Source organism: Clupea harengus, chromosome 5 (genome assembly GCF_900700415.2).
Source record: "Clupea harengus chromosome 5, Ch_v2.0.2, whole genome shotgun sequence".
NCBI classification, from domain to species: Eukaryota; Metazoa; Chordata; class Actinopteri; order Clupeiformes; family Clupeidae; genus Clupea; species Clupea harengus.
Window position 1 is genome coordinate 16,447,174 of NC_045156.1, and position 12,471 is coordinate 16,459,644.

At 44.6% G+C, this 12,471-nt stretch overlaps 1 protein-coding gene across 1 annotated transcript in view; it reads right to left on the reverse strand.

Annotated features, from left to right (window-relative positions):
- Positions 1 to 2,357: 2,357 nt before the first annotated feature.
- Positions 2,358 to 12,471, reverse strand: part of LOC105904138 (caM kinase-like vesicle-associated protein) — a 33,505-nt gene continuing 23,391 nt past the window's right edge. Inside the window, exons 4-12 of the mRNA XM_031567171.1 lie at positions 10,983 to 11,057; positions 10,299 to 10,437; positions 7,027 to 7,147; positions 6,328 to 6,403; positions 6,011 to 6,147; positions 3,891 to 3,969; positions 3,606 to 3,693; positions 2,896 to 3,039; positions 2,358 to 2,843 (exon numbers count right to left, since the gene is read on the reverse strand). Coding sequence (XP_031423031.1) covers positions 2,358 to 2,843; positions 2,896 to 3,039; positions 3,606 to 3,693; positions 3,891 to 3,969; positions 6,011 to 6,147; positions 6,328 to 6,403; positions 7,027 to 7,147; positions 10,299 to 10,437; positions 10,983 to 11,057 — 1,345 coding nt within the window. The remainder of the gene's footprint in view (positions 2,844 to 2,895; positions 3,040 to 3,605; positions 3,694 to 3,890; positions 3,970 to 6,010; positions 6,148 to 6,327; positions 6,404 to 7,026; positions 7,148 to 10,298; positions 10,438 to 10,982; positions 11,058 to 12,471) is intronic.

A 12,471-nucleotide genomic window follows, 5' to 3' on the forward strand; every position in this document is an offset into this window, starting at 1 on the left:
GACCACTTATACTTGCTTGCGCCCTACTTTTTGTCAATGAAATTGGCAAATTTAGGTGATGATGAATGATGATGATGATGATGATCCCCACCCGGTTGCTGATGCGCAAAACCCGTTCGTGGTGCCCCAAACACACACACACACACACACACACACGACATTAGTGCCCAGGAAGTCTAAACCCATTTTAGGGTGTTACAGGACATCTCAAAATAGGACCAAATATGTGAAATAAATAAGAAATCACCACAATTTACCTGTACAAACATAAACAAATAATATTCAATTTAATTTACATCATATAATTTATATATTCTTTAATAAATTAATATTGCCACAGGTGAGTCTCAAATAGCTGCAGAGCTTTATAAAGTGAAGAAGGTGATGATGATGAAGGTGATGATGATGGTGGTGACGAAGATCCAGGCAGACTTGTGGGCATGTAAATGTGTCTGCAGTGATTTGCTGGATGCTGAAGCGCACGCACACACACACACACACACACACATCTTGTGGATCAGGCTGTCGGGGGACAGTATCTGTTATTGTTACAGCTGTGTGTGTGTGTGCTGTACAGTATCTGTTCGTTAGTTACAGCTGTGTGTGTGTGTGTGTGTGCTGTACAGTATATCTGTTTGTTAGTTACAGCTGTGTGTGTGTTTGTGGGGACAGTATATCTGTTCGTTAGTTACAGCTGTGTGTGTGTGTGTGTGTGTGTGTGTGTGCTGTACAGTATCTGTTCGTTAGTTACAGCTGTGTGTGTGTGTGTGTGTGTGTGTGTGTGGGGACAGTATCTCTGTTCGTTAGTTACAGCTGTGTGTGTGTGTGTGTGTGTGTGTGGGGACAGTATATCTGTTAGTTAGTTACAGCTGTGTGTGTGTGTGTGTGTGTGTGTGTGCTGTATCTGTTTGTTAGTTACAGCTGTGTGTGTGTGTGTGTGTGTGTGTGTGTGGGGGGGACAGTATATCTGTTCGTTAGTTACAGCTGTGTGTGTGTGTGCTGTACAGTATATCTGTTCGTTAGTTACAGCTGTGTGTGTGTGTGTGGGGACAGTATCTGTTCGTTAGTTACAGCTGTGTGTGTGTGTGTGTGTGTGTGTGTGTGTGCTGTACAATATCTCTGTTCGTTAGTTACAGCTGTGTGTGTGTGGGGACAGTATCTCTGTTCGTTAGTTACAGCTGTGTGTGTGTGTGTGTGTGTGTGTGTGTGTGTGTGTGTGTGTGCTGTACAGTATCTCTGTTCGTTAGTTACAGCTGTGTGTGTGTGTGTGTGGGGACAGTATCTCTGTTCGTTAGTTACAGCTGTGGTGTGTGTGTGTGTGCTGTACAGTATCTGTTCGTTAGTTACAGCTGTGTGTGTGTGTGTGTGGGGACAGTATCTCTGTTCGTTAGTTACAGCTGTGTGTGTGTGTGTGTGTGTGTGTGCTGTCAGGGGACAGTATATCTGTTCTGCCATTATTGGGACAGCACTGTGAGACAGGCAGAATGAGCATGAGTGAGTTAACAGAGATATTCGCCCTCAGGGTTAGTACACTAGCATGAGTGAGTTAGCAGAGATATTCGCCCTCTGGGTTAGCGCAGTAGCATGAGTATAACAATCTGTGTGTGGAGAAGCAGGGTCAGAAGACAGGAGCAGATGAGGCTGGGACGCTGCTACATGGGCGCTCAGTGGGTGAAGTGGTGTCATACAGCAGAGTTGAGTAAGGACAGAGGGGGAAGCATTACGCTAACAAGGGGTGTGAAGTAATACTCTACATGTTGCCATGCTAATCAAGAATGTCACAGTGGTGGAAAATATGATCACCACAGACAATTATTTTAATATATCTCTTTGTGAAACTGTGTATGTGAGGTAATGCTAAGATGAGTTTTAGAGTTAGGGTTAACGTGAGGTGGGTAGTCATTAGCGTTATGTTAGCATGAGGTGGCAGGCAGGGCCCACTGGAGGTTAGAGTTAGGTTAGCATGAGGTGGCAGGCAGGGCCCACTGGAGGTTAGAGTTAGCGTTAGCATCAGGGTTAGGTTAGCATGAGGTGGCAGGCAGGGCCCACTGGAGGTTAGGGTTAGCATCAGGGTTAGGTTAGCATGAGGTGGCAGGCAGGGCACACTGGACGTTAGGGTTAGCGTTAGCATTAATGCAATACTCATTAGCATTCACTGTGGTCAGGAACCATCTTAAGTACTGAAATGTGAGAGATATGTTGATATTACTGTAGAGTACTCTAGGGTGGCAGACGTTTAATCGTTCTGTGGAGGTCTGATGTTTGGGGTGTTTAACAGTTGTGGGGGTCCTCTGCTGGTGGGGTGTGGGGCAGAACGGGGGCATCTCCATTGCATTGTGACTCCGCCTCCACCTCTTCTACAGGCTCAGCTGGCAATGGCACAGGGGGTGTGGCACATGCTGGCCCCGCCTCCTCTCCTGCTTCTGGAGGGGGTGCAGTAGAACGCTCGTCTGAAACAGCAGAGCTGCTTGGGGCAGCTGGGGCCTCCGTCTCAGGAAGAGGACTGTCCTGGGCAGCAGTGGCTTGGCTGAGTGCTGTTTCCTCTGCTGCTCCTCCTCCTGCTGCTGTGGTTCCTTCCGCTCCTCCTGCTGCGGTTCCTCCTGCTGTGGCTCCTCCTCCTCCTGCTGTGGCTCCTGCGGTTCCTCCTCCTGCTGTGGCTCCTTCCGTTCCTCCTGCTGTGGCTCCTCCTCCTCCTGCTGTGGCTCCTCCTCCTCCTGCTGTGGCTCCTTCCGCTCCTCCTGCTGTGGCTCCTCCTCCTTCCGCTCCTCCAGCTGTGGCTCCTTCCGCTCCTCCTGCTGTGGCTCCTTCCGCTCCTCCTGCTGTGGCTCCTTCCGTTCCTCCTGCTGTGGTTCCTGCGGTTCCTCCTCCTGCTGTGGCTCCTTCCGTTCCTCCTGCTGTGGCTCCTCCTCCTCCTGCTGTGGCTCCTCCTCCTCCTGCTGTGGCTCCTTCCGCTCCTCCTGCTGTGGTTCCTGCGGCTCCTCCTGCTGTGGTTCCAGGCTCTCTCAGCCTCTTCATGATGGTCGTGACCCGAACCGCTTTCTGCCAGACGCAAAAATAAAGCACTTAGTGACACTCAAACTGGAGAGCCACTCATCCAATCACCAGCCTGGGAGCACTGCACCTTGCCCTCTAGTGCAGGACAAAGAGAACATTCACTAGATCGTGTCCAGAGACAGTCACTGAATAAAGGTTCTTTCAGAGAGGATTACCCATGACTAACTCTAACTCTTATAGATGAGAGGATTACATACAGTACATTACCTTACATAGACGTCTAGCATATATACTCTAACATATAGACCTTACATAGACATCTAGCATATATACTCTAACATATAGACCTTACATAGACGTCTAGCATATATACTCTAACATATAGACCTTACATAGACGTCTAGCATATATACTCTAACATATAGATCTAACATAGACGTCTAGCATATATACTCTAACATATAGACCTTACATAGACGTCTAGCATATACTAGGTGAGAGGTTAAGAGAAGTTACATAGAAGTACAGAGATTATGACATCAGAATGTGTCAGCAGAAGAGAGCTAACCTTCCACTAACCCTAAGCCTAAATATGACTGAAGGGAGCTAACCTTCCATTTTGCTTTGGCGAAGTTCTTCTCTATCTGGGCGCAGACACCATCCTTGATGTTCTTATCTGAAGCAGCATTTCCAGAGATCCTGGGAAGACAAGGATATGTGTGAGATGTGTGTTTGTGTGTGTGTATGTGTGTGTGTGTGTGAGCTGTGTGTGTTTGTGTGTTTTGCATGTGTATGTTCGTGAGAGCTGTGTGTACATGTCTTTGTTAAAGTCTACAAGACAGATGAAGAAAGCTGTGTGTGTGTGTGTGTGTGTGTGTGTGTGTGTGTGTTTGTACCATTCATGGTTAATGGCCTCTTGTGCTGTGATCCTGAGGTCCTGGTCCACCTCCATCAGACGAACTACCAGACTCTTAGCTGCAGGAAAAACACACACAGACATACACACACCAACACACACACACACACACAGACACACACACACACACACACACACACGTTTTAGCTGCAGGTAAAACACCAACACAACCTCATCGAACAACACACACTTACAGACATAGGCGGAGATCCCGGGGGGGACAGGGGGGTCGTGACCCCCCCTACCATAAAGTTGTCCCACCCAAAAATCATTGTAAACACAAATAAATAATTTGGAATAATATAGTTATATTAAATAAAAGCACAACACAAGCAGTGCTAATTATAAACGTTAAACAATGTGTTTTTTAAGTGTTGAACAATCATGACCCCCCCCCATATTCCTCAAAGTGGTTTGGTCCACATGCTGTTTCCAATGGGTGGGGCTACCGGCAGCTCCGTATTTCAGTCAATCAGCGTAGCAGTACACGGTCAGATTGTGAGGAAACCAACCACACCAGTAAAACCTCTACAAGTAAAAGCCAGTAAGTCATTTATCACACCACTTGTTCAACAAGCACAAGCTTGTAACATGAAAACTGACATTTCTCCTGCTTTGTCCAAAAAACTCAAACTTGAGCTTGTTAACAATCATTAGCTATTAGCTTAACCAGCGTGCTGATTAAAAAGAGGCAGATTTTGGCACACACACACACACACACTCCTCTTTTTCCTCCTCTCTCCCCTGTCACTGCCGCTATGCTACACGATATGTAAAGAGGTTGACAGACATTGGATCTCTATCTCGAACACAGTTAAGAACATGTTAAGAAGAAATTTCTTCTAAACTCCACTTACGAAGTTCCCGGGACAATTCTGGCATTCATGAAAGTTTTCTCATCTGGGATTCGTTCTTAACTTTGAACAGAATTTAGGAACGCTAAATAGCAGTCGTAAATCGGCCAGATTGGAGTGCGCCCATGTTCTTCAGGGCTGAATTTGTGAGAAATCGTTGGTGTTTACGTTCACATCAATTCTACAGACATCCTCGGATTTAAATAATTATAATAAGAATAAATACGAGAATATTTGTATCATAAACAATTACGTTTCACATTTATAGTCATGATTCTACGAGGCATCGCCATGTCCTAACATAAATAAAAGCACTACACGAACACTGCAAATGTCCGAGAATAAATAAATAAGCACTAAACTCAATCGCTTGGATATGGCCATAGTGGAACAGAATGGACACATCTACATTCTGCAACAGTACCTCCACCTCTGCACCGGTGAAGTTAGGTTACATGTTGAAAGTCGCTCCAGTAAAGTTCTAGCAAAACCCACGCTGACCGTGTGAGAGTACTTTTTTTAAATGCACTACACGGCAAAACAGACCGGTGTTCGCCTTCCGCTTTGACATGATGTAAGGCAAGTTGCAAAGGAGCGTAAGGGAGAGAGAGAAAGGCAATTAGGGCCAGACAGCAATTTTTTCATGTCCCCCCCAGGAATTACTCTCTGAAATTGTACTGTTTATTGTCCCCCCCAATAATGAAATGGGATCTCCGCCCCTGCTTACAGAACACCAACACCACCTCATGGCACAACACACACTTACAAAACACCAGCATGTCCGACAGACAGGCATTACAGATGCTACCAGTCCAACAGACAGACAGACAGACAGACAGGCATTACAGATGCTACCAGTCCAACAGACAGACAGACAGACAGACAGACATTACAGATGCTACCAGTCCAACAGACAGACAGACAGACAGGCATTACAGATGCTATCAGTCCAACAGACAGACAGACAGACAGGCATTACAGATGCTACCAGTCCCACAGACAGACAGACAGACAGACAGACACACAAACAACTGCATCATTCCACCAGAGCAGAGTGGGACGTCTCAGAACACTCGTCTTCAGAACACTCAGAACACTACTTAATTCAAGCACTCGTCTTCAGAACACATGCATTCTCAGAACACTACTTAATTCAAGCACCATCTTCAGAACACATGCATTCTCAGAACACTTCTCTTCCAGCACATCTGTTAATCTGTCTTCTTCCTCCGACAGGAAGGTTTACCTGCGTCTGAAATGTCGTCCCAGTACGGGGAATCAAACTCGTAGTCCCCTGCCAGAATCTTCCGGAACAGGTTCTTGTCATGGTTTTCATAATCATCATCATCGCTTTCATCATAGAAAGGTGGGTTTCCCGACAAACTGTGGAAATAAAATAAAGGCGAAGAACATATAAACAAACATTTAAACAAATATTACTAAGACATGTAACAGCACAGAGCCTAACATGATCACACTGCAGACATACAGTATAGACTGATGTAGGTGTAGGTGTAGGTGTAAGGGTTAGGGTTAGGGTTAGGTGAGGGGTCCATAACTCACAGGATGTACATGATAACTCCCAGGGCCCAGCAGTCCACAGGACGACCATACCGCTGCCTCCCGACCACCTCCGGGGCTAAAAGACACACACTCAGTCTCACAAACACAGATACATATGCACACACAAGAGAACAAATACAGAAGGTAGCGTAACAGTGTGTACTTTATGCACAAAACTATTTGCCCCACAGATGAACTACACAAGACTATTTGCCCCACAGATGAGATGAATCCTTGAACTACACAAGACTATTTGCCCCACAGATGAACTACACAAGATTATTTGCAGCACAAGTAAGATTAGCAGTAATGGGGTAGTATGATGCTAAATACACAGAGATGCTCTGCAACCTCAAGAGCAGGAATGCGTAGGTATTGGGCGTGTGTGTGTGTGTAGGTATCGGGTGTGTGTGTGTGTGTGTGTGTGTGTGTGTGTGTGGGTATCGGGTGTGCAGTTCCTCTGGACCTGACGGGGGCAGTATATGCCTACAAGTGTTCTAGCCTGCTGTTAAATTGTAATGAAGCCCATTGTTGTTTAAGTATGAGTTTTAAATACTTGAACACAACATCCCACTGTTCTGTTTTGTAATGTTTATAGTTGTTTCTTGTTTTTTGTTACTTGAAGGCTATGTTCAAATGTTTTTCATAAAGGAGTGTATGTTGACGCACGTGGGATTTATTGTTTTGTTTTTGTCTCACCCAGGTATTCAGGGGTTCCGCACGGTTCCTTGATGAGGCCGTTCTCGAGCTTGGCCAGGTGGAAGTCACTGATGACTATTTTAGAATGTTTGAGCCGGTTGTAGTAGACCAGATTCTCCAACTGAGAAACAATGGAATGTCAACCTTAGCAACAACCTTATGGAAACATATGAAATCCTTATCAAATGTGCATTCACTCAAAAGGTGGCGCCATGTGGCCACAAGGGGTCACTGTTCTATGTGAATCTTGCAGATATGAAAACGGCACACAAAAAAGACTCTCCTCACATTCTATATTCAAGTAATTATATCTAGACTTTTACAGATTTCACAGCGCTGGTCGTGCCTGACCAGAGGGCTTTAGCTTTTCTTTCACTGGGTGGTTGTCATGGAAATAATATGTGCAATGTTTCGCCACGTTACGCTCTCATTTTCTTTGTGTGTTCTGCAGACAGGGTGACATTAAGGGGTTGTTCTGTATTTATGTGTGTTCTGCAGACAGGGTGATATTAAAGGTGTTGTTCTGTGTTCTGCAGACAGGGTGACATTAAAGGTATTGTTCTGTATTTCTGTGTGTTCTGTCGACAGGGTGATATTAAAGGTGTTGTTCTGTGTGTTCTGCAGACAGGGTGACATTAAAGGGGTTGTTCTGTATTTCAGTGTGTTCTGCAGACAGGGTGACATTAAAGGGGTTGTTCTGTATTTCAGTGTGTTCTGCAGACAGGGTGACATTAAAGGGGTTGTTCTGTATTTCAGTGTGTTCTGCAGACAGGGTGACATTAAAGGTGTTGTTCTGTGTGTTCTGCAGACAGGGTGACATTAAAGGTGTTGTTCTGTATTTCTGTGTGTTCTGTCGACAGGGTGACATTAAAGGTGTTGTTCTGTGTGTTCTGCAGACAGGGTGACATTAAAGGTGTTGTTCTGTGTGTTCTGTCGACAGGGTGACATTAAAGGTGTTGTTCTGTGTGTTCTGCAGACAGGGTGACATTAAAGGTGTTGTTCTGTGGTTCTGTAGACAGGGTGACATTAAAGGTGTTGTTCTGTATTTCTGTGTGAACTGCAGACAGGGTGACATTAAAGGTGTTGTTCTGTATTTCTGTGTGTTCTGCAGACAGGGTGACATTAAAGGTGTTGTTCTGTATTTCTGTGTGTTCTGCAGACAGGGTGACCATCTTCAGTCAAGTTTCCTTCATCACTCTTTTTTTCAAAAAGGAAATATGACCACACTTCAGACCTCGTCTTAAAGACATGAAGTGCGAACCTGAACTTATCTACACATGTCTGGATCAGTTGGACCAGTTGAAATGTTACCGCTTCAACTCTATTCATCCTATTCCTTTACAATCTTATCTCTAATTACCTCATTCCTTTACAATCTTATCTCTAATTACCCTATTCCTTTACAATCGTATCTCTAATTACCTCATTCCTTTACAATCTTATCTCTAATTACCCTCTACACATTTACAATCTTATCTCTAATTACTTTACAATCTTATCTCTAATTACCTCATTCCTTTACAATCTTATCTTTAATTACCTCATTCCTTTACAATCTCATCTCTATTCACCTTCTACACATTTACAATTAATTTATACTTTATTCATTTCCACTATAGACACTCAAGTCAGTGACACTATAGACCAGGGGTCCGCGACCCCCAGGGGGTCCGCGGAGGTACTGCAGGGGGTCCGCCAAATAATTTCATCTGAAGCATTTTTCCCTCTTCCAAAAATTAAAAACGTCCAATAGGCTACATAAACATAAACAGATCGTAACAATAGCTTTCTATTCGTTTATAAAATAATACATAGGCTACCCATGAATCTTCACGCGATCATTTGATTACCATGGCAACATATGCACTTTTAGCTACATTTAGCTATCTGGTGCCAAAACACGTTACCTGCCATAACCATACAATTTAAAAGTTTTGTAATTTCTCGGAACAAAAGCTCCACGTCATACAGCACTGATGGCGGTTCAGATGATCTACCTCCAGAGGATGCCAACATGCCTTAATACCCAAAAACGCAAACTGTAGAAAACACGTAAATATTCAAATAATTATCTGAAGTTTGGCTTCACCTACAAAGAGACCGATGGTGACAAACTACCAGTGTGCGTGGTTTGCTCTCCCGTGCTATCAAACGAAAGTATGAAGCCATCAAAGCTGCAACGACACTTAGACTTAGAGACAACCCATGCTCACTTGAAAGAAACAAACATTTAATATTTCCCGTTTAAAATCTTTTGAGGGCCAGCAGACAATCAGCCACAGTTGGCGAGCTAGCTTTAAAACCCTCTTATCAAGTTGCATTACGTGTCGCTCAGACCAAAACGCCATACATAATTGCGGAAAGTTTAATATTGCCAGCAGCTAGTAATATGTGAAAAACAACGTTTGGGAAGGAGGAGTACGTGAAAAAAACTGAAAAGCATCCCTTTGCTTTTTTCCCCCTTTCAATTGATGAATTGGCAGCAGATGTGAGGGCACAACTAGTCGCGAAACTCCCGAAAGCAGATTATTTTGCACTACAATTAGATGAATCCACAGACATGTCAAACGACCCTCTGTTTTTAGCGTTTGTGTGGTTGTCTACCAAAATGAGATGCAGGAGGAATTTATATTCTGTAAGCAGCTGCATGGACGTACAGAAGAGTTCAGAGACTTTCAAAGTGATCGACAATTTTTTCCGTGAACATGATATACCCTGGCCAAAATGTGTCGCGATGTGCACAGACGGTGTAAGAGCCATGTGTGACGCACTGAATGCTTCATAGGGAGAATCTTGTTGCCAAAGACATGAGTGATGAATTGTCAAACGTCAGGCCTCTCACTAGATCATGAGATATTTCATCCATACTTAAGCTTCTCAAGCTACTCAATTCTTTGTCCCCCCCCTCATTGAATACAGAGTAATGGCTAACTGTAAGGGAGAAAAAAATCATAAAATTATAAACAGAATAAATTGAAACGAGTTGTGTGTTACAAATTATGTATCATTATGTTCAAACATGTGTAGGGGAGTGTGTTTGTGTGTGTGTGTGTGTGTGTGTGTGTGTGTGTGTGTGTGTGTGTGTGTGGCTGATACTTAGTTCCAGATAAAATATATGAATATCAGGCCTAAATTTGGGGCGGTGGGGGTGAGGGTCCCTGCTCAGTGTCTCTCTCAGCCAAGGGGTCCTTGGGCTGAAAAAGGTTGAAGACCCCTGCTATAGACAATAGGACTCTAGTCATGTACATGTGTGGCCTGTAGGGGGCGCTGACCTTAAGGTTCCTATGGACGATGTTGAGGGAGTGTAGATAGGCCACCGCCTCCATCACCTGCCGGATCGCATTACTGGTGTCCCGCTCCGAGTAGTAACCCTGATCTAGAATCCAGTCAAACACCTCTCTACCTGTGGCCCTGTGGAGCACACACACACACACACACACACACACACACACACACAGACATCGGACACACACACACACACACACACACACACACACACACAAACAGACATCGGATACACAGACACACACACACACACACACACACACACACACACAAACAGACATCGGACACACAGACACACAGACACACACACACACACACACACACACACACACAAACAGACATCGGACACACAGACACACACATATTGTATAGTTACAGTGTGCAGTTTGTATAGTTACAGTGTATAGTTGATAGTTTATATTTACAGTGTATAGTTCTAGTTTATAGTGACAGTGTGCAGTTAGTATAGTTTTGTATACCCTGCTGGTGATGAGTGGAAACACACGTGTATCTCATGTCAGAGGATGTTTAAGGGCATTATTGGCATGAATGGAAACACACGTATGCCTCATGTCAGAGGATGTTTTATTTATTATTGGCATGAGTGGAAACACACGTGTATCTCATGTCAGAGGATGTTTTAAGGGCATTATGGGCATGTGTGGACTTACAGCTCCAGGAAGAGGAAGTACTCTTTTCTGGTTTCATAGACATCCACCAGCTGGAGGATGTTTTGATGCTTCACCCTGGGAAGGAGGGAGAGAGAGAAAGATACATGAGACAGGTTCACCCTGGGAAGGAGGGAGAGAGAGAAAGATACATGAGACAGGCATCAAGAGAGGTCTTAAGCAGGAGAGATAGAGAGAGAGAGAGGACGGGACGGAGAGGTATGGAGAGGAAATTGTATAAGAAGAGAGGAGGGCGTGTGAGACATAAAAGAGAAGGGGTATGTCTCACGATTAGGGTTAAGTCTCAGGTGTGTGTTTGTGTTCAGGTGTGTGTTTGTGTTCAGGTGTGTGTTTGTGCTGAGGTGTGTGTTTGTGTTCAGGTGTGTGTTTGTGCTGAGGTGTGTGTTTGTGTTCAGGTGTGTGTTTGTGTTCAGGTGTGTGTTTGTGCTGAGGTGTGTTTGTGTTCAGGTGTGTGTTTGTGTTCAGGTGTGTGTTTGTGCTGAGGTGTGTTTGTGTAGGTGTGTGTGTTCAGGTGTGTGTTGTGCTGAGGTGTGTTGTGTTCAGGTGTGTGTTTGTGTTCAGGTGTGTTTGTGTTCAGGTGTGTGTTTGTGTTCAGGTGTGTGTTTGTGTTCAGGTGTGTGTTTGTGCTGAGGTGTGTTTGTGTTCAGGTGTGTGTTTGTGTTCAGGTGTGTGTTTGTGCTGAGGTGTGTGTTTGTGCTGAGGTGTGTGTTTGTGTTCAGGTGTGTGTTTGTGTTCAGGTGTGTGTTTGTGCTGAGGTGTGTGTTTGTTTTCAAGTGTGTGTTTGTGTTCAGGTGTGTGTTTGTGCTGAGGTGTGTGTTTGTGTTCAGGTGTGTGTTTGTGTTCAGGTGTGTGTTTGTGCTGAGGTGTGTGTTTGTGTTCAGGTGTGTGTTTGTGTTCAGGTGTGTTTGTTTTCAGGTGTGTGTTTGTGCTGAGGTGTGTGTTTGTGCTGAGGTGTGTGTTTGTGTTCAGGTGTGTGTTTGTGTTCAGGTGTGTGTTTGTGCTGAGGTGTGTGTTTGTGTTCAGGTGTGTTTGTGTTCAGGTGTGTGTTTGTGCTGAGGTGTGTGTTTGTGCTGAGGTGTGTGTTTGTGTTCAGGTGTGTGTTTGTGTTCAGGTGTGTGTTTGTGCTGAGGTGTGTGTTTGTTTTCAAGTGTGTGTTTGTGTTCAGGTGTGTGTTGGTGCTGAGGTGTGTGTTTGTTTTCAAGTGTGTGTTTGTGTTCAGGTGTGTGTTTGTGCTGAGGTGTGTGTTTGTGCTGAGGTGTGTGTTTGTGTTCAGGTGTGTGTTTGTGGTCAGGTGTGTGTTTGTGCTGAGGTGTGTGTTTGTGTTCAGGTGTGTGTTTGTGGTCAGGTGTGTGTTTGTGCTGAGGTGTGTGTTTGTGTTCAGGTGTGTGTTTGTGCTGAGGCGTGTGTTTGTGTTCAGGTGTGTGTTTGTGGTAAGGTGTGTGTTTGTGTTCAGGTGTGTTTGTGGTCAGGT